We start from the raw sequence: 22,732 nt of genomic DNA, 5'->3' as shown, positions 1-22,732 counted from the left end.
GAGGAGGCAGTGCCTCATTCAAGCAGGAGGCACTAGGAGCAAATGTCAGCTGGGAAGTCTGCTGTGTGGAGCAGTGTGTCCAGGGACCCAGAGGTCTTTGAGAAAAGCTGGCAACTCTCTGGTGTGGACCCTGCAGTTTCTTCCAGAATTTAACAGCTGGCCCCACAGAGGGTCTTGCTGTAGTCCAATGGGTAGCTATTAGCCACGCTGAGCTATTTAACTTTAAATCTGTTAAAACAAAATAAAATTCAAATTTCTTCTCTGCAGTCACACTGTCACATTTAAAGTGCTCAACAGCTACATGTCACTGATGGCTACCATACTGGCCAGCACAGACCAACCCCACCTCTGCAGGAATTTCTGTTAGTGCTGCTGCATAGTGAGGTGGGCGGGTCCCTAGCATGAGCAAATTTGAACAGTTCCTCCCTTCACTTCGTTTCTCCTCCTCCTTCTCAGCATCCTGGTTTAACAGTGCCTGTAAAATCAGAGAAGGGCTCAGGACCCAGATTTTCCAGGTAAGGGAAGAGGGGTGTTTGTGTGTTGTGGCAGGTGTTCAGTTTGGTGGGAAGGGGTTGTCTCCACAGAATCTGTGTTAAACCTGCCAGGGAACTTTCTGGCAGAATATATTTCTTATCGGTTCCTGTTTCCTGTCTTTGCTGACTTTAGGTTGTTATCTATTTTGAATGCTAGCTCTACATGTTAATGTCTCTTTCATGGGATTCTGCTAGGGAATATTTGCTTTTTAAAGAAATGGATTTTCTTCACTGCTTTATAGCTTACCCTCTCTGGGTGAGTGTAAGCTCAGGGGAACTGGTGGGAAGATGAGCACTGAGATGAGTAAAGAGCAGAGACTAACAGCCCTCTCCTTCCCCACCAAATCCTGGCACACAGGTCAGGAAGGGAGACGCTGTGGTCTGAGTTCTTGTTTCTGGTTAATCATGCACTCCTAGGGAACTGCCTTCTCAGGGATATCCCTTCCTGGTCTCAGGGTAGATAGCCCCTTGAGGGTAGGTCAAGGGAGACGCTGCAATACAGGAGAGTTCTGGGACCAGGAGCTGCTTGTTCTAGAGACAGAAGGAAGAGAATTCAGCCACTTGAGATCAGCATCTGCGGTGCAGGCTCCTGCTTTTGTGTCTCAGTTCAGCTCTACAGAGCAGCATTATAAAATCCCATGAGCTGAAAGGAGGAATTTTTAAAATTTTTATTTAATGAATGCATTTTTACATAGATACAACTTTAGTTCTTTAGTTCTTTCCCCCATACTCTCATCCCACCTCCCATTCCCTCCCCCATCTCCTTCTTCATTATGGCTCATTTTTATTATGACTTTATATATAGAGGAGCAGCTCTATGCTAATCATAGACTTCAACAATTTGTCCCGACGCCCACACACAACATATAGAGCACAGTTTGGGGAGAGAATTTGTAGTCAATTCTCATATTACAATTCAATAGGGACAGAGTTCCTACATGGGGACCAAGTGCACAGTGACTACTGTTGTTCCTTTAACAACTAATACTCTTTTTTTATGACATCAGTGATCATCCACGGCTCTTGCTATGGGCTGCCAGGGTGGAAGGAGGAATTTAACAAACACCCAGAGACCAGTTGTGTTCTTTGTCTCTGGTCCCCTATGCGCTCTCTTAATACCAAGCACCAACATAAACTTTGTAGTCAAAGATTGTTTCTTAATTCTGTGATTTCTCTTCCTGGCTTATAAGAAGCAATTACCTAATCCTTATTCTTAAAGGATGAAGAAATAGCTTTTCTTTCCAAAGAGACTCTGGTTTTCTAATGATGTTTCAGATTTGTAATTGATGGCTTGCTCTCTGGTAGCCTTAACTATCAGCACTTTCAGCTCGTAGTGGTCAGAGTCTGCTCAATTGGAACATGTTTGTTGATAGAAACAAAAGAGAGCTTTTAAAAATGTGATGCCATGTGACCGTGACACTAATAATGGTGAATAAGAAAAAGATTGCTGTTTTCACAGACCAGACAAAACTGGACATAATGATAGATTAGAGAGAGGCAAGAGGCAGGGTAATTATTTATACATTAATTTATTTAAGATACTTATGGGGAAGTACTCTTTGTTGAGTATTGTGCTCATCCCCCAAAACACAAGACATACATGGTTCTCCCTTCACAAAGGTCATAGTCTAAGGAGAGACAATAAAACATTAGACGAGTAACTCTCTGCTGCAATATGCACTCCTGGAGCACAATTAGAGCAGGTAATGCAGAACACACCAGAGCTGCTGTTGGTTGGCTACGGTGTTTGGAAGATATTGGAGACTTCCCTGAACAGTTCTAGGGGCTGAGCCGAGAGAGCTGGGCCATGGGTTGGAGTGTTGGTGCTCCATGGGAGCAGAACAGCTCTGCCAGGGCCTAGAAATTGGAAGGAACACAGAAGATGTATGGAGCATTGAGGAGGCCAGTGTGGATCATGCAAGGGCATTTGGAACAATCTAAGGAGTTAAACTATTTTCTAAAGCCAATAGGAAGTCATTAGGAAATATAAACAAGAAAAAGAAATCAGATTTTTGTTTTAAAATAGCAGCAATTTTAGAGTAGAAAAAGGATTCAGAGTGAGATGATAAGTTAGGAGTTTGTTAGGGTATAAATAAGTGACAGTGAAATGATTAGCAGGAAGGTGGAGAGAGGCGGATAATTTTGAGGTTTGTTGGAAGCAGAATCAATGAGATCTGGTGTTGGGCCGATGAGAGTGAGGAATGAAGAGTTCTAGTAGATGACCCCAATGATCTTCAAGAGCCACTGGCTGAAGAATGAGGTCATTTGTTGAGACAGGGAATAACAGCTGGAGGAAGGCCAAGGGTCCAATTTTGGCCATACTCTGAGATGCCGATGAAAGCCAAATGGAGAAAATGAGCAGGAAATTGACATTTGGAGCTCTGAGGACAGTCTGAGGGACAGACTATGTTGAAAGGCATCGAGGCAATGATTCACCACCAAGGAAGGGGGAAGGGCATAGTAAGTGCTGAGGCAGCACTGGAAGCCTTTAATCTTGTTGAAGAAAAAGGAACAATCCGAATATAAGACTAAAAATTGAGATGTGATGAAAGTTTTGGGAAATATGACATGAAAAATCAAAATAGCAAGTTTATGACAAAAAAAGAGTATGGGTCATGGGAGGCTGGGATTCTAGTTACTGTCATTTCCCTAAGACAACATGGTTATGTATCTGTTTTCATCTACAGGAATTCAATCTACAATGGCATCCCAATACCATGGTGAGTTTCAAGTGGACTGCCATCCACGGAGAGGGTGCTCATGGCCCCCAGTCCAGGCTGTGGAGACGAGAGCAGACAGGGCTGTGGTAGAAGCTCCGTCTTGCCTTGGCAGTCAGTTCCCCTCTAAGCAAGAAAATATTTTCTTTTTTCTCTTTTTAATTTTATTTAAGTTATATACATTTCATGTATTTCACATACACAGATTTAGGAACATAGTGACACTCCTCCTCACCCTCCCTCTACCCCACAGTGCAGCCCTTCCTCCTCCTCCCTCTCACATTCCCACTCTTAATCTTTACAAAGATCTATTTTCAATTTACTTGATGATCATATAGTTAGCCCTACAATAAGTGAATGAATTCAACACACAATATGAAGAAAAAAAGAAAAAATATATTGTTCCTCAATGGAAGAGACAAGGGCTGTAAACAATTATTGAATCTCAAAATGCCTATTTCACTCAAATACACTATATATATATATGTGTGTGTGTGTGTGTGTATATATATATATATATATATATATATATATATATATATTGCAGGTACTCTATTAGTTACCTCGAATCAGGTAAAACATAGTATCTATATTTTGAGAACTGGCTTATTCGATTAAGCATAATCATTTCCAGTTGTGCCTTTTTTTTGCAAAAGAAACATTTCATATTTTTTTACAGCTGAGTAGTACTCCATAGTGTATATGTACCATAATTTCTTTATCCAGTCAACAGTTATGGACATCTGGGTTGATTCCACCTCTTAGCTAATGTGAATTGTTCTGCAGTGAACGTGGAGGTACAGATAAATCTTTCATATGCTGATTTCTTTTGGTTTCAGTAAATTCCCAGGAGTGGATGGCTGGATCATATGGTAAGTCTGTATTCAGATTTCTGAGGTATCTCCATACTGTTTTCTACAGTGGTAGCACAAGTTTATATTTCCACCAATAGTGTACAAGGGTACCTTTTTCCCCACATCTTCAACAACATTGTCATTCATTGATCTCTTTATGAGAGCCATTCTAACTGCATTGTGGATTTGATTTGAATTTCTCTGATGGCTAGTGATCCTGAGCATTTTCTCAGATATCTGTTGGCTATTTGATTTTCTCTCTTGAAAAATGCTTGTTCAGGGGCCGGCACCGTGGCTCACTTGGTTAATCCTCCGCCTGTGGTGCCAGCATCCCATATGAGCACCAGATTCAGTACCAGTTGCTCCTCTTCTAGTCCAGCTCTCTGCTATGGCCCAGGAGGGCAGTAGAGGATAGCTTAAGTGCTTGGGCCCTGCACCCGCATGGGAGACCAGGAGGAAGCACCTGGCTCCTGGCTTTGGATCAGCACAGTGCCAGCCGTGGTGGCCATTTGGGGAGTGAACCAATGGAAGGAAGGCCTTTCTCTCTGTCTCTCTCTCTCTCTCTCTCACTGTCTATCTTTCAAAAAAAAATGCTTGTTCAAATCCTTTGCCCATTACTTAAATTTATTTGCTTCTTCAGTTGTTGTTGAGTATCATGGGTAATTTATAGTTCCTGGGTGTTAACCCTTTATCCATTGTGTAGTTTGCAAAACTTTTCTCCCATTCTGTTGGGTGTGACTTCACTTTGCTGAGTCATTTTTGAAGATCCTTTCTGGTCATGTCTCTTATGATTTCTTTGTGTTTTCTCTACTTGAACGTCCCTTTCTTTCACCAAATTGAGGAGATTTCTGTGATCAGTTCACTAAATAGGCCTTCTAGTCCATTCTCTCTTTCCACATCTTCAGGAACTCCAAAGATTTTTATGTTGGGTCATTTGATAGTGTCCCATAAATCTTCCACACTGTTTTTACATTTTTTTTCTATTTTCTTCTTGATTTTGTTTGTTTGTGAAATTTCCAAAGATTTGTCTTCTAGTTCTAATATTCTTTCTTCTGGCTAACCAAGTCTGCTAGTAAGGCTTTTCACCACATTCTTATTAGAACTATTGAATTCTTCAATTCTAATATTTCATTTTGATTTCTCTTTAAATTCTATTTCATGGGAAAAACTTCCATTTATATCATATATGATTTTTGTTAGTTTGTGAATTTGCTTCTGATTGCTTTTGAGTAGCCTATGATTAATTGTTTGAATTCAGTTTCTGGCGTATGCTCACTCTCTTCAACTTCACATTCTAATATTGAAATGCTGCTGCTGTATTCCTTTGGGAGGTTTGTGGTGCCTTCCTTATTCTTGTTTCTTCAATTTCTGTGTTTGTCTTTAGGCATTTGTGGAACTGACTTTTCTTCCTCTGAAGACATTTATCTTCAAGCTATTCCTCTGTGGCTTAGTGGAAGGACTGCACTTTCAGGGAATATCAGGAGGTGTGTGGTAGGTGTAGCAAGGGAGCTCTGGTCAGTGCTCCAGTGTAGAACATGTATCCAGGGTAACACCCAAGTTGGGCATGGTAGATCTCAATGCCCAGGTGTTAGCCCCCATGTGTACCATGCCACTGTATGAACCACAAAATTATCTGTTCTGTCCTCACTGTGAGCACAGTCAGTGTGTGGAGCCACTCCCCATGACTGCCCAGAGACCCAGCTACGTCCTGCACCTTCTCATGTAACAGTCGATTCCCCACATTCTCAACACACAAGGCTCCCACAGTCACTGGGTGCAGAGGTTTCTTTCTGCCCTGTCAGCCTGCCCAGTCAGCAGAGACACAGATGTTCCCTGAAACAGCTCCACCAAGGCATCCTGAGCCTGGAAGACTGCAGGCACCTCACCATCCTACATGGTTGCCCAGCCACCTCCAAACCAGGATCAAAGTCAATCAGGACAGTGAATTCTTCCCTCCATTAGAATCACTGGAACAAGTGGGTACACAAGAGCCACTGGTCAAATGTTACTCTCTCCCCATCACTGCTACTAGTACTGCTGTGAAGATGACATCCTGGCTCAGCCAGTTGCTGTGTGTGCACAGAAAGACTTCCACAGCTCCTGCCCAAACCCAAAATTGCGCTCACCTTTTCTCAGCCAGGAAGCAGATACTATTGTGGGGAAATTGGGGCATGATAAACCTACCCCCTCTACTTCCACTGGTCTGCGGAAAACCATTAGTAACCACTACCTCCCAGGGCTCCAGTCCAGGTCACACCATGCTCTTTCTCCAACTATATCACCATGGGTTGTTGTAGTCTAGTCTCACCTCTGTCTCCAACCTGCCACCTGCTCCAGCACTCACCTGCTGCAGTTGTATGCTGGGCCTGCATTCCTGCTGCCCATCTGCACCCTCCACACACATCCATGGTGTTCCTCCTCCTCCTCTTGTGGGACTTCCAGTGTGATTTTTCTATCCAATTCTCCCTTGACAGTGCACTTCCTACACCCCTTTCTTTCACTGTTTCTCTCTAGTCTAGTGCAGCATGTCGCTCCCTAATCCACTATCTTGGAGTCTCCAAGAAAATATTTTCAACCCCTTCCTCATTTTGTCTTCATTTACCCTGCTCATTCATTTCTACTGACCCCACTTTCTCCTCATGAAGTGGCCCTCACAGCTGAGTGGCAGAGAGATTGTCCTCTGATTGAGGCAGGGCTCAGCATGGTACCTCACTTCCTGCATTTCACAATGAAGACATACTAGAAAAGTTGGTTGTAGCTCATCAGGTTTTCTTCTTCCATTTCTTCAGCCTGGAGGAGTACCGAGAAGGAGAAATGTGAGAGTAATAGATCCTTCATTCAGGTCCCTAATTTCCCTTCTCCTCACTATATCCAACAATTTCAACAGGCTGATTCACTTACTATGTGACATAAACTTTTGTTTCCCCTCCCTACAGAAATTGACAATGTCAATTGAGCATTGCAGGCTTAGCAAACTATCCCAATTTCATGGCTTAAACAGAGGCCATTTTCTTGAAACTGGCTGATTCCAGGCACTCATACATATATCTATTGCAAGTTAGTGCACTTCAGGATAAATAACTGAATGTTCTTGTATGATTCAAGTACATATCTGGGAGTTAGCAGGCCCTTTCCCAGATCAGGGTAACAGGGATTATGTGGACCTTGTTGTCCTTGGGTAAGCTTTCCCAGGCTTCTCTATGTGGCAGCTGCTGGAAGAGAAGAAAACAGAGGCATTCCACAATAGGGAAGCTCTTTTGAATTCTTTGCTTGCATCATGCTTTCTAAATTGCTTTTCTCCAAAACAAGTCACACAGGGCACCCAAATTGAAGAAACAGTGATATAGACAATGTCTTGGTGTGAGGAACTACAAATCTCATTCCAAATAGGCATACATGCAGGGATAGAAATAGCTTGTGTCAGAGCGGCAAGATGGCGGAATAGGAAGGGAGCACACTGATAGTTCAGCAAGATACACAGGTTAATAAAAGTGGAGATACTGCAGGGTCAAGGAAGAGTAGGGGAAGAAACAGCAGCGGAAACTCTTCCGGAACTAGTGATTCACAGTGGACCTGCGTGGAGAGCGTGGGAGCCCAAGTTCGGGACACCAGCGGCAGACTCAACACACCAGCGCTGGAACGCGAGGTGAGCCGAACCTCAATAGCCCGAGAAACCAGCGGGCAAGCGGAAAGAGGAGAATAGAGGGAACGAGGCTTGAAACTCCGTGGGGAAAAGTTCACCAGGCTAACTAGAAGAGAGAGAGAGAGAGAAAAAAAAGTGACCGATACGGACACGAGTTTCTCTCTCTCTGCTCATCCCTCAAAGGCGAGCAAGACAAAGAGCAGGCGCCATTTTGGACATACGTCATAAGCAGGGCGACCTCAGGTCTGCACCGGCCCTGAGCCTAGCAGAAAAACCTGACTCTGGGGGAGGGGTGAAATAACAGGAGATTAGGGTCTAACTTGGCAACCCAGTGGGAGACTGCAGGAGAATTGGAGCCCACACCGAAGGCAGCAGAGATTCCCTGTGTGGTCCTTGGGAAAGAGCTTCCAATCTCTGGCTCCTGTGGGTATATCATTCGCCTGCTAACTACCTCCAATTATGTTCAGCTGTGCGGAATTACTTCCCTTTTGAATCAAAAAAAAAAAAAAAAAAAGAAAGAGAGATTTACCACACCTAACCTGGGAGTGTCATCTTTGACACACCCTCAACCCTGAGGAACCAAACACAGCTCTCAGTCCACACTCATCTCAAGCCTCTAAGGCTCCACCCAAAGCAGACAGTCCACTTAATATAGAGCCATAGTGTAACAAGAAAAAAAGTCCACAGTAAAGAAACCAAATATCTCCAACATGCCATACAACAAACGCAAAAACCGAGGTGGCAGGAACAAGGAAGACACTATGACGCCCCCAAATGAAAAAGACACCCCAATTCAAGATTATGAAGATGATGAGACAGAAGAAATGCAAGAAACAGATCTCAAAAAATTGATAAGGACATTAAGAAGTTCTCAAAAACAAATTCTTGAACTACAGAAATCTTTAATGGACAAGATAGAAAATCTCTCTCGTGAAAATGAAATATTAAGGAGGAATCAAAATGAAATGAAACAACTAGTAGAACATGAAACTATGATAGTGACAAAAAACCACAATGAAATGAAGAGTTCAATAGATCAAATGACAAACACATTAGAGAGCCTTAAAAACAGAATGGGTGAAGCAGAAGAGAGAATATCGGAATTAGAAGACAGAGAACAGGAAAGGAAACAGGCAAACCAAAGAAAAGAAGAAGAAATTAGAAATCTAAAAAATATTGTCGGGAATCTACAGGATACTATTAAAAAACCCAACATTCGGGTTCTAGGAGTTCCTGAAGGCATGGAGAGGAAGAAAGGATTAGAAGGCATTTTCAGTAAGATACTAGCAGAAAATTTCCCAGGTTTGGAGAAGGACAGAGGCATCTTAGTACAGGAAGCTTATAGAATCCCTAATAAACATGACCAAAAGAGATCCTCACCACGACACATTGTAATCAAACTCACCACAGTGAAACATAAAGAAAAGATTCTAAAAGGTGCAAGAGAGAAACGTCAGATTACTCTCAGAGGATCTCCAATTAGACTCACAGCAGACTTCTCATCAGAAACCCTACAAGCTAGAAGGGAATGGCGAGATATAGCCCAGGTGCTAAGAGAGAAAAACTGCCAGCCCAGAATATTATATCCTGCAAAGCTCTCATTTGTGAATGAAGGTGAAATTAAGACTTTTCATAACAAACAGAAACTGAAAGAATTTGTTGCCACTCATCCTGCCCTGCAAAAAATGCTTAAGGATGTGTTACACACAGAAACACAGAAACACGGTCACCAATATGAAAGAAGGTAAAGGAAGGAAACCTCACAGCAAAAGATCACAGGAAGCTCAATTTCTCTTTGACATAGAATTAAACTCTGATGCTCTGTTAAAGCAATGTGTTAAAGTAATCTAAAAACAAAAAGCAATTCAAATCAATTGGCAATCTACAAAAAGAGTTAAAGATTTTAAAAGCTATTATTAAAATTGCTGTATTGGTCTATTATGCTATGTTATATGTGTGTACATATTGTATGTCCACATAGGAAATTTTATTAGGAGTTTTATTTTAAATGGCTTATAGATAAGATTGTCCATAAATTTAAGCTGCTAAAATCTATCAAAGATACATTTTAATTTGTGTGACCTGAATCTGTGTATCATGTTTTAAACTTGTTGGTAGAAAGAAACTAAAGACATTTTATATGGTTGTGCTTAAGTTTACTGGCTAATCAAACTACACCATGTTAGATATTTAAGAGGTGTTTTCAAATACATGATTCTTAAAATTTATAGAAGGCATTGGACCTTCTGGTAAATGTTTTCTTAAGTTGTTATCTAATGGTTGAAACGGTTTGCTAAGTATTCATGTAATATTGCTATTGTCAGCAAGCGATCTAGGACTTGCTCCCTCATTTCTCTATTCTAAGCCCAACTTGTTCTTTCATTTCTCTATTCTTTTCAAGGTAGGAAACTAATTCTATTATGAAGGAATCTGTAGGACGCACAATTTAATCTTTAGACCTTATAAAAGAATTGGCTAAGATGTTTCTGTAATAGCATAGCCAAAATAAGAACTTAAATAATAATCTCATAGCTAGATTTACTTCACCATCAGCGAAGTATACAGTAAGTAGAAAAAACCTCCCTTTCAGACCAAAGGGAAAGAAAGTTTTAAAGTGAGAATATAATTTTCCTCATGGGCATTGTCTACCTTAGAAAAACTACTACAGAACATGCCTGTGACTATAGACTTGTAGTTCAGGCCACCGAAGATTAGAGATGGGACATGGGCACTCCCTTGACTTGCATCCTCTGGTCTGCTTTAACACAAACCAGGAGGAAAAGAAAGCTAGGCATCAGAAGCAATGGGTGGCAGGCCTATTAATGGCTGATCTGTACAGTGATCTGCCCTCAAGGAGACCCAACAGGCCAGTCCACTGCAGTGGCTTTCAATGTGGTAAGCCTGGGCTTCAGCAGAAGTCAGCTTGTGAAGAGCCCTGGCAGCTCTGGCAAGAGTTGGATCACTGGAAATGGACCTGCCCTGGAGTCGAAGGATGCCCAGGTCAGAGCCACAGATCTTTTTTTTTTTTTTTGTCTTTTTTTTTTTTTTGACAGGCAGAGTGGACAGTAGAGAGAGACAGAGAGAGGGGCCTTCCTTTTTGCCGTTGGTTCACCCTCCAATGGCCGCCGCAGTAGCGCGCTGCGGCCGGCGCACGGCGCTGTCCCGATGGCAGGAGCCAGGTGCTTCTCCTGGTCTCCCATGGGGTGCAGGGCCCGAGCACTTGGGCCATCCTCCACTGCACTCCCTGGCCACAGCAGAGAGCTGGCCTGGAAGGGGGGCAACCGGGACAGGATCGGTGCCCCGACCGGGACTAGAACCCGGTGTGCTGGCGCCGCAAGGTGGAGGATTAGCCTATTGAGCCGCGGCGCCGGCCCAGAGCCACAGATCTTATTGGCTCTAAGCTGAAAAGCCCTTCACTCAGCCCAACTTCCAAAGTGACCACTGCAGCTGAGGGTATGGTCAAGTAGGATCAGCAACATTGCAGGCAGAACTGTAAATTTCTTGTTAGAGATGCCCCCTGCCTTGACCTGGCCAGCTCTCCTCCCAGGCCAGCCAAGTAATGAAAGTCAACAGAGTGCCTTCCCCTAGGAGGTTCACACCTCCCTTAGGATATACCCCATGTGAAGAGATAGATAGGTCTGGGCCTCTTAACTTACAAGGCCTAAAGCCCACCAGATTATTATCAAGCCCCTTCTATCAGGTTCTATTTGCCTCTCAATCAGAAAACTTAATTGTAGCTTAGACAGCACCATTCTTAGCTCCTCTAATAATGACTCTGTCCTTTGTTCTAGACCCTGTCTAGCACACTTGGGCCTCGTTCCTTTGTAATCATAACCTCTACTCTACCACCAATGGCTCTACTCCCAACCTGTGTGTACTGATGGTCCTCTTCCCCACTTAATGCTGTATAATTGTTCAAACCTGGTAAATGCCACTCTTAGGATCATTGGTTACTATCCTCACTCTGTCTTTTATGACCTTGTCTAAATATGATCAGAGTCGGCAAACTTGGAAGGCTTCCATAGCCTTGGCAACTCATGACGACAGCCTAGGGTGGTTACTGGCACCATAAACTAGAGTGTCAATTTGTTGGGTTAACAACAAGAGCCACTGTGCAGTTGCTCCTCATGTGGGATCTCTGTCCTTAATGTGCTGTACATTTTGATTTAATGCTATAACTAGTACTCAAACAGTATGTTTCACTTTGTGTTTCTATGTGGGTTCAAACTGTTGAAATCTTTATACTAAATTGATCTTCTGTATATAAAGAGAATTGAAAATGAATCTTGATGTGAATGGAAGGGGAGAAGGAGCGGGAGAGGGGAGGGTTGTGGGTGGGAGGGAAGTTATGGGAGGGGGAAGCCATTGTAATCCATAAGGTGTACACTGGAAATTTATATTCATTAAATAAAAGTTAAAAAAAATCACCATAAAAAAAAAAAGAAATAGCTTGTGTCTACCCTTGATGTCTACAGCATGAGTTGTCATCTTTATGCTGCCAGCACTGGTCAGTTGCCGAAGTGCTGGAGCTGTGTTTTACTGCCTTTTCAATTCACCTGCTATCATTTCTTGACCCCCTTTCCCTGTGATCAGCCAGAGCCCCTTGAATATCCTTACTCTCTCCCATTGTGTCACTAGCAAAATAGTAATGTAAGCTCCCAACCATATTTTTTCTTACATAATCTTATCCTTCCTGCATCTGCTATTTTCAGTCCTATAACTTTTGGAAATGTACTTCTTTCATACCAAGATTCTGGTTATCAAATGGGGGAAACATTAAGATTAATAATAATTTATAAAACCCATCTACTTGGTTTCTTTTTTTCATTTTTCTTTATCTTTAAATTTTTAGGTGAACAAATCGCATGTATCTCATATATACAGACATAGGAATATATTAATACTTCCTACCCTACCCTCCCTCATGCCCATGCCCTCACCTTCCCTTCTTCCTTTCCCATTCTTTCCTTTAATTTTTCAATAATCTACTCTCAGTCTATTTTATGCATAGAATATTAACCTTACACCAAGTAAAGAATACAACAAATAGAAGAAAAAAAACATTGTTCCTCAACTGTAGATACAAGGGTTGTAAACAATAATCGAATCTTAAATGTCAATTTCACTTATATGCATTACATTTTGGTACTTTCTTATAGATTAGGGAAACCATATGACATTTGTCCTTTTGGAACTGGCTTATTACACTAAGTATAAGGGTTTCTAGTTGTATCCATTGTGTTGTAAAGACAGCATTTCATTCTTTTTTACTACCTAGTTTCTTAAGGTGAGGAAGAAATGTTCCATTTTGATTATAAATTGAAAAAATTTCGCTTCTACTTCCACTACCCCAGAGTCAGGTTTTGTGTTACTTCTTGCCTTATCTGATGAGAAACAGCCTTCAGCAGCAGCTCACACTTCTCTTCTGAAATATATTTTCTCCTCTGTGAGTTTCAAAGTTACAAAAGATCAGAATAAGGAATTCAAAGGACTCATGAAAAGAGAGATTGCAAGCAGGAGACCATGGGATAAGCCAGTTTCCCAAGTACTAGAAGAGGGACATGGTGGGGGGGGTGCTTTCAGAGACTTCCCGTGAGTGCAGATGTCATGAAGAGGAGAGCCCCACAGGCAGCGACAGAGAAGGGCAAGACTCCATGGGAGAAACTGTTGAGGTGGATTCTAACACTGTGGCATTTGTTTTCTTGATGTCTCAGGGCCTGGAAGCCAAGACTACAGAAATTCCCAGCTGAGAATTGTCTTAGTGGGTAAAACTGGAGCAGGAAAAAGTGCAACAGGGAATAACATCCTTGGAGAGAAAGTATTTCCTTCTGGCATTGAAGCAAAATCCATCACGAAGAGCTGTGAGAAAAGGAGCAGCATGTGGAATGGAAGAGAAATTGTCGTCGTTGATACTCCAGGCATTTTCGACACTGAGATACAAGATGCTGTCACGTGCAGGGAAATCTCTCGCTGCATTCTCCTGACCTCCCCAGGGCCTCATGCTGTGGTCCTAGTGGTCCCACTGGGCTGTTTCTCTTGGGAAGATCATGAGGCCATAGAGAAGATTCTGAAAATGTTTGAAGGCAGGGCTAGAAAATTCATGATCCTCTTATTCACCAGAAAAGATAACTTGGAAGGCACTGATATCCATGATTACTTAAGCAGAGCTCCCAGAGCCCTTCAAGAATTGGTGGACAAGTTTGGTGATCGCTACTGTGCATTCAACAATAGAGCAACAATGGCTGAACAGCAGGTCCAGAGAGCAGAGCTCCTGTCCCTGGTGGAGCGTGTGGTCAGTGAGAATAAAGGAGAGTGCTATACTAACAAAATGTACCAGAGGGCTGAGAAGGAGATTCAGAAGCAAATCCAAGTGATGCAAGAACATTACAGAGCAGAGCTAGAGAGGGAAAAAAGACAGATAAGAAAGGCATATGAAGCAAAAATCAGAGAGCTGGAGGATGAGCTGGAGCGGGAAAAACGAAAGGGGCAAATGAATAGGGAGTTGGCAGAAAGGGAAGTTTTCTATAATTCTAGGCAGCAAAATGCTAGAATGGAAGTGGAGAGCCAGAATGATATCCTTGAATTAATCCTCAAAGCACTGAGGTTTGCTTCCTTTATCATCACACGTCTCTTTATGGATGATTAACTCTAATGAAAAATCTGACCCTAGTTTCGACAGGTCCTTTGTTGACCTGGCCCATAGGACTCCAGTTTCTGTCTCAGGCTCTCAGGATGCATGACATTTTTAAAAATCATTTACATTAGGTAACCTTATATATGAAGATGTTTGCACAATTGTTTCTGAATGAATTTCAATATGTTTAATTACATTTTCACAATTAACAATTATCATCATCTTCTCACTGAAGAACAAAGAGTTGTCTGGAAAATAGATCCTTCAGAATTCAGCTATGCAATAATCGTCAAATGTCAGAAAGAGTGAAAAATAGCAGTTCAACAGATGAGAACTTTTGGATTTTTCAGATGCATCTGTACAAACTGTCTGACCAACCTCAATATAACCAACTAATGAACAATCAATTTCCTCCTTTTCTTGAGACCTAACCTGACTGTTGCGACCCCATCTCTATCACTCCATACCTTTAGTTCCTGTTTACCAGATCCTCATCCAGTTGAATTGCTTGCTTATTATTATAATAAACTAGTTTTAGTTCTCTCATAATTGTGCATCATTGGAATCTGTTTTGTATTGGAAGTTACCAAAGCTACTTCTAATACAGGGCTGAATTTTACTTTTTTTGTAAAATATGAACAGTATTGTGGAGCTATTCTTGGTCTCCCTTCAAGATATCTCCCTTTTTCCTTTTCCTGGAAATTTTGAGACACATTCTCAGCAGTTCCAACCACAGATCACAAACTTCTTGGCTCTTCACTATGTGTTGATGCAAGTTAGATATAAGTTTGTTGAATTATGTGCAGTCTTCCTGGTGCAAAAATTCCCATATAATAGAGATAACAAGCATTGAAGTCTCTATTTTTTGTCTACTTTTTTTCTATTGAGTTCTGTTAAACTAATAATTTCTAGAAATCTCCAAAACGTCTCTGTGTTCTACCAACATGTCCTGGTGGTCACATTGACTTATGTAAATTCTCCTTGCTAAGCTCTCTTTAAATGGGTTTCACAATATTCTAACTCATCTTGCCCAAAACAGTACATACTTGTCCTTTACTTCACCAAGGCACACATGACTTTAGACTGTTCAATTACAAAATTTAGCAAAAGCTCAATGATAAAAGAAGCACCATACAAAACACATAATTCCTTCAAAAAATTGTCACTGAGAGTGAGATATCTTCTGCGAGTATCCCATTTTTATGCACAGGAATAATTGTATGCAGATTGAAATGGAAATAATTATACATTACATTTTTTTTTACTCTATAAGTTACCGCAGACCAGGGAATACAAAGTATTTGCCTTTGGGGGACTGGCTTATTTCACTAGGTGTAAAGGATTCCAGTGGCATCCATTTTGTTGTGAAAGACAAGATTTCATTCTTTTTACAGATGAATAATATTCATAGTGTATACATACCACATTTTCTTTATCCAGTCATGAATGGGCATCTGGGCTGATTCCATATTTTAGCTATTGTGAATTGAGCTGCAATAAATATGGGGGTACATATCGCTCTTTCATATGCCTGTTTCCTTTCACACTTGGATAAATTCCCAAGAGTGGGATGGCTGGGTCATAGAGTACATCTATCTTCAGGCTTCTGAGGTATCTCCTGTCTTCCACAATGGCTATACTAGTTTTCATTCCCAACAAGAGTGGATTAGGGTTCCTTTTTTCCCACATCCTTGCAAGCATTTAGTGCTTTTGATATCTGTATGACAGATATATCTGTGTGTGTGTATATACATATATACATATATATGTGTGTATATACATATATATATGTGTGTATATATATATATATATATATACAGCAACATACATCTTTCCACAGCCACACCACACTGAATGTGCCCAGTCTCGTCTGTGGGTATCCTTTGTGTCTATTATTTTCATCATGGGAGTTGTAGCCAAAATTCTGAATCAGGAATTCAACATCCTGTTATATTACAATCTTCTGTAAGCAAATATTTCAACAAAAGCTACACACACAAGGGACCTCCAAAAAGTTTATGGAAATACTTATTATGAAAAAACTATGGATACTTTTCAAAATTTTTTGCAACATAATAAATGCATCTTTTTTTAAAGATTTTATTTATTTATTTATTTGAGAGGTAGATCTACAGACAGTTAGAGGCAGAGACAGAGAGAAAGGTCATAAGTCCGTTGATTCACTCTCCCAATGGCCGCAACAGCCGAAGCTGCGGCGATCCTAAGCCAGGAGCCAGATGCTTCTCCCCGGTCTCCCACATGGGTGCAGGGGCCCAAGAATTTGGGCCATCTTCTACTGCTTTCCCAGGCCACAGTAGAGAGCTGGACTGGAAGAGGAGCAACCAGGACTAGAACCGGCACCCATATGGGATACCGGCGCTGCAGGCGGAGGATTAACCTATTGCTCCATGGCTCCAGCCACAAATGTATCTTTTAACACAAACTTTTCCAGTCCCATCCATGTCACAAATGACAAAAGTTCCCACTCTTATTTTTCACTGAAAACCATTTTCAACAGATTTATACACATATGATAAACTCTATCTTAAGTAAAGAGTTCAACAAATAATATGAAGGAAAACAATGATAAAACAAAGAAAAGGAAACTGTTCCTTGACAGTTAAGACAAGGGGAGCTCAAGTCATCCCTTCTCAAAGTGTCAATTTCACTTCTGCAGATTTCGTTTTAGGTGCTCTATTAGTTCTCACAGATCAGGGGAACATGTGATATTTTTCCGTTTGGGATGGCCTATTCACTAGTTACTCTTTGCAAGCCAGGGAGAAGAGAGTGTGGTTCAGTATGGAAGTTTCCAGGAACATTCTTTGTTACTGAAAATCTCCAGTAAATTTGCTAAGCTCAGAAAATGTCCAGCATACATCATGGTGGTGGAAGCAAGCTTAGGGAACTTCAAGTACATGAAAGGGGGTAAAATACACAGAGGACAGTGGTATATGATGGAGGATGTACATGGAAGCATGATCCTCCCAAAATCTCCACAAAAGCAAGAGGGGTTTTGGACTCTTGTATGCTGTGGCAATGCAGCTTGAGCCATGGATCACCGCATCTACAAGGTTCAAGGTGATGTGCAGCTGCCCAAAGGGTGAACAGCATTTAGAGTGGTCCCCGTGTTCTGGGAACTTGGAACCTTTGATGAGCAGTGAAGAGTTGGCTGCCAGCTGCCACTGCGGTAGAGACAAGAAGACATAAAATACAAAAAAAAAAATACTACTTTCTCCTGGCTATACTCAGCATCAAAGACAGTAACTGTCTTGGATAGAATAGGAAATGTTTCAGAAAGTCAGATAGAAGGTTGTCAAGTGTGGGAAATCAATGCACAATAAATTTTTGTTAAAAGTGTATTTAAATAAGAAACAATTCACGAGTTGGGAAACACCAAACGGAAGGATGTTAAGCAGTCCAGTGTCAAAATCTCAGGGACAGGTGTTTATAGCATGCGCATGGGAGCAAGATAAGGAAACTGGTGCGTTTCAGTTACAACAGTTCCCTTTTGAGGTTAGCTTCTCAGGAAGTACCAAGTGACATAGTCATATGTTAGTTTCTTTATAACATAAGCATTTACAAGAACTAACAGAAATAAGTCAAGTTAACTTTCTGTTATGCTTTCAGTTTAAGCAGGGTGAAGGCTATTTTTAAGGCTTCTTTGGTTTTGTTTGCCCTGAGATTATTTAGGCCTCATACCCACTTAATTTTGCTTTAACAAAGCAAATGCTGACATTGAATTCTTCAGCAGTGCCAAATCGACTATTTTAAGCATGATGTCTCTGGTTCTCCTAAATTCTCTGAGTCACGGAGAAGAAGCCTAGAATGAACTTTCCATAACCCCAGACTCTAGGGGCCAGATGGGAGCTGGTCCAACAAAGGCACTCAGAAGAGGTTTGGACAGGACCAGAAGGATGGCCATCCTCTGGCAGAGACAATGCTGGACCTCACCACCCCAGCAGTCCATCACAGCAGGGGACCCCCTCTAAACCACCCTGTCCAGGATGCCAGTGAGCTCCCCAGACCTCTGCATTCCCAGTCGCCTGAGAGGTAGGCCAACCTCAAATTCCCTGCATTGAAAGCACATCCTGCTTTTAACACCTATGTAGGCTGCAACATCCCTAATCAGATGAAATGCTCTTTAGAAACAATGGGAGCAAAATAACAGCAAGATTCAGAGGTGGGGTAGAGCTGCTCCCATCACCCTGGGTCATGGAACATGAGTGTGAGAATGCTTACATCATAAGGGATGTATGTAAAGTATGTATGCATGCACGTTAAGCTAAAACTCCTACTGGACGGACAAGTTTGAAATATTTAAAAACCTCTGTATCAATAATTTGTAGTTTGCCTTGAATTCATAGCATCACTCATAAACCTGGAAATACTTCAAGATAAATATGCCCAACATATTTGCTTCAATATTCTCTTGAATTACACTTCTCATCTAGCATTAACAAAAATACATACAAATTTTCCAATTTGAAAATCAATTAATTCTTGACATTATTAAAAAATTGTTGCCTCTAGGGGAAATTTGGCAGATGTCATGTTTCATAGCATTCAAATCTTTTATTCTTTTCTCTACATTTTCCAACAAAACTTTCTATAATTGACCTAATAATTTTATCTTCTCTTCAACTAAAAAAAGTCCCAGTTTAGTCACCTCCATTAAATTCTTCATTAACATTATGCTTTTATTTTAAGATTAAAATTTGGGGGCACTGGCATTGTAGCATAAGGGGTAAAGCCTCCACCTATTATACTAGCATCCAGTATGAACATTGGTTCAAGTGTGGCTGCTCCACTTCCTATCCAGCTCTCTGCTAATGCCCTGGGAAAAACAGTGAAAGAATGCCCAAGTGCTTGGGCCCTGGCCACCCATGTGGGAAACCTAGAATAAGCTTCAGGATCCTGGAACCTGGATCCAGCCTGGTCCAGCTTTGGCCATTCTGAACATCTGGGGAGTCAATGTATGGAAAATTCTCTGTGTCTCTCCCTTTCTCTCTAACTCTGACTTCCAAATAAAAACATAGATGTTTTTTAAAAAGATTAAAATTTTGCCCCAATTGTTTTTAATTTTTTGTTTCTTTTTTTTATTTGCCTAAATTTCATAAATACAACTTTAGGATCATAGTAATTCTTACCATGGTACCCAGCCTCCCACCCACACTCCTACCCCTCTTCCTCTTCCCTTTCCTGTTCCCAATCTTGTTTTTTACTAAGATATATTTTCATTTAACTTTATACACAAAAGATTAACTCTATAATTTGTCAAGAGTTCAAAACATTGTATAAGAGAGAAAGAAAAAAAAAGAGAGAAAGAAAAAAATCAAGACATACAGAAACAAAAAAATCCTAAAACCGAAAAACATAAAAGAAAGAAGAAAAAAAGCTGTTCCTCAACAGGGCTGTTCAAATCACTGCATTTTTTTGGAAACTTAATTATCTTTAAAGAGTAACCCAAGAATCATACATTTTTGCATGCACTAAGACATGAATATAACTTGTGTGACATAAGAATATCTTCCAGCTGGCACCGCTGCTCAATAGGCTAATCCTCCACCTGCGGTGCCAGCACCCCGAGGTTCTAGTCCTGGTCGGAGCACCTGATTCTGTCCCGGTTGCTCCTCTTCCAGTTCAGCTCTCTGCTGTGGCCCAGGAGTGCAGTGGAGGATGGCCCAAGTGCTTGGGTCCTGTACCCACACGGGAGACCAGGAGAAGCACCTGGCTCCTGGCTTTGGATCAGCGCGGTGTGCTGGCCACAGCGCACCGGCCACAGCGGCCTTTGGAGGGTGAACCAATGGAAAAGGAAGACCTTTCTCTCTGTCTCTCTCTCTCTCTCTGTCCACTCTGCCTGTCAAAAAAAGAGAATATTTCCACTTAATACACTAAACAAAGTAAATTTTTTGAGAACAAGTTCTACTATTAAGCAACTCTTTGAGGACAGAGGTCCTGCATTGGAAGTTAGTGTATAGTGACTCCTGTTGTTATGTTAAAAATTAACACCCTTATGTATAATGTCAGTGACCACTCGAGGCTATTGACATGAACTGCCTAGGCTATGGAAGCCTTTTGAATCCACAAACTTCATCAGTATTTAGACAAGGCCATAAGCAAAGCAAAAGTTCTCTACTGCCTTCAGAGAAAAGTACATCCTTGGATGACCACTTCTTTCAGCCGGGATCTCACACACTGAAGTCCTTCATGTAAGACATTTTTTGTGACAGCGTCTTGGTTTTCCAGACCTGAAATGCTCTTGTGGGCTTTTCATACATACCAGAATGCCTTAAGGACTGAATCTGAGGTCAGAGTGCTGTTTAAATCAATTGTCATTCCGTGAGTCTGCTGTGTGGACTGTTTCCCATGTTGGAGCATTCACTTCTTTTTAATTATATTATTATTACCAAATACTTAATCTTATTTATATGATCATTTTAACAGTTGTTCCTATCTATATGATCATTTTAACACTAAATCCTACCCATAGGATCTCTATAACACTTAGAATGTTATTTTTACCACCCAGCTTAAGGGGGTTTGGGGGTCCCATGACAGATTTTTAAGCTGTGCCCTTAGAAGTAATGCCATAGGAATGTATGTGAAACTATACAGCTTTATGTTAACAAACTTCATACACTTAATAATTACAACTTTAGGGTCATGGTGCTTCTTCTCTCCATGCCCACTCTCCTACTCACATTCCCACCCACCTTCCTCTTCCCTCTCTTATTCTCAAATTTATTTTTAACTAAGATCTATTTCAATTAACTTTGTACATATATGTACAATGTTATTGTCCAATGTTATTGCTTCTCAAAATGTCAGTTCTACTTCTAAATATTGCCTTTTAGGTGTTCTATTATTTATCACAGGTCAGGAAGAACATATAGTATTTGTCCCCTTGGCACTGGCTTGTTTCACTAAGTATAATGCTATCCAGCTTCATCCATTTTGTTGTAAATGATGAGATTTTGGGTTTTGTTTACTGCTGGTAGTACTCCATGGTGTACATATCTCATAATTTCTTTATCCAATCTTCAGTTGACAAACATTTGGGTTGATCTCATATCTTTGCTATTGTGAATTGAGCTTCAGGAAACATGGAGGTAGAGATAGCTCTTTCATATGCTGATCTGCCCATTTCTTAACTGGGTTGTTTGTTTTGTTGTTGTCTAGTTTCTTGATCTCTTTATATATTCAGGTTATTAATCCTTTATCAGTTGTATAGTTTGCAAATATTTTCTCCCATTTTGTCAGTTATCTCTTCACTTTGCTGATTCTTTCTTTTGCAATGCAGAAGCTTCTCAATTTGATGTAATCTCATTTGTTGATTTTGGCTTTGACTGCCTGTGCCTCTGGGGTCTTCTCTAAGAATTCTTTGTCTATGGAGATGTTGTGTAGGGTTTCCCAAATGTTCCCCAATAATTTGATGATTCAAGTCATAGATTTAGGTCTTTAGTTCATTTTGGGTGTGTTTTAGTGAAAGGTGTAAAGTAGCAGTTTTGTTTCATGCTTCTGCACGTGGAGATCCAGTTTTCCCAGCAATATTTGTTGAAGAGAGCCTTGTTACAGGGATTGATTTTACCTGCTTTGTCAAAGATAGTTGATTGTAGATGCTTGGATTGATTTCTTCTGTTTCTATTCTGTTACATTGGTCTATCCATCTGGTTTTGTACCAGTATCACGCTGCTTTGATTATAACTGCCTTGTAGTATGTCATAAAATTTGCTATTGTGATGCCCCTAGCTTTGGTTTTGTTGTATAAGATTGCTTTAGCTATTCAGGATCTCCTGTGTTTCCATATGAATTTCACTGTTGCTTTTTCTATATCTGGGAAGATCTTTGGTATTGCAATTTGTATTGCATTGAATCTTGGGTTTTTTTTGTTTGTTTGTTTGTTTTTGACAGGCAGAGTGGACAGTGAGAGAGAGACAGAGAGAAAGGTCTTCCTTTTCCGTTGGTTCACCCTCCAATGGCCACCGTGGCCAGTGCACTGTGGCCAGCGCACCACGCTTATCCAAAGGCAGGAGCCAAGTGTTTCTCCTGGTCTCCCATGGGGTGCAGGGCCCAAGCACCATCCTTCACTACACTCCCAGGCCACAGCAGAGAGCTGGCCTGGAAGAGGGGCAACCGGGACAGAATCTGGCACCCTGACCGGGACTAGAACCCGGTGTGCCAGCGCCGCAAGGCGGAGGATTAGCCTATTGAGCCACAGTACCAGCCACATTGAATCTTTAATTTGCTTTTGGAAGTATGCATTTTGATGATATTGATTCTTCCAATCCATGAACATGGAAGAGTTTTCTATTTTTTTGTATCTTCCTCTATTTTTTTATTTAATGTTTTAT

The 22,732-nt window shown here is 41.1% G+C and overlaps 1 protein-coding gene across 1 annotated transcript; it reads left to right on the top strand.

Moving 5' to 3' along the window:
- The first annotated feature begins 426 nt into the window (after positions 1 to 426).
- Positions 427 to 14,926, top strand: LOC133761126 (GTPase IMAP family member 4-like). The gene is made up of 4 exons (XM_062193790.1): positions 427 to 515; positions 3,221 to 3,253; positions 4,090 to 4,122; positions 13,462 to 14,926. Exons 2-4 carry the CDS (start codon positions 3,235 to 3,237, stop codon positions 14,391 to 14,393), a joined length of 984 nt encoding a protein of 327 aa, XP_062049774.1. The 5' UTR covers positions 427 to 515; positions 3,221 to 3,234; the 3' UTR covers positions 14,394 to 14,926.
- The last annotated feature ends 7,806 nt before the right edge of the window (positions 14,927 to 22,732 follow it).

This window comes from Lepus europaeus, chromosome 5, assembly GCF_033115175.1.
Source record: "Lepus europaeus isolate LE1 chromosome 5, mLepTim1.pri, whole genome shotgun sequence".
Lineage (NCBI taxonomy): Eukaryota > Metazoa > Chordata > Mammalia > Lagomorpha > Leporidae > Lepus > Lepus europaeus.
This window is presented reverse-complemented; position numbering and strand designations above follow the sequence as displayed.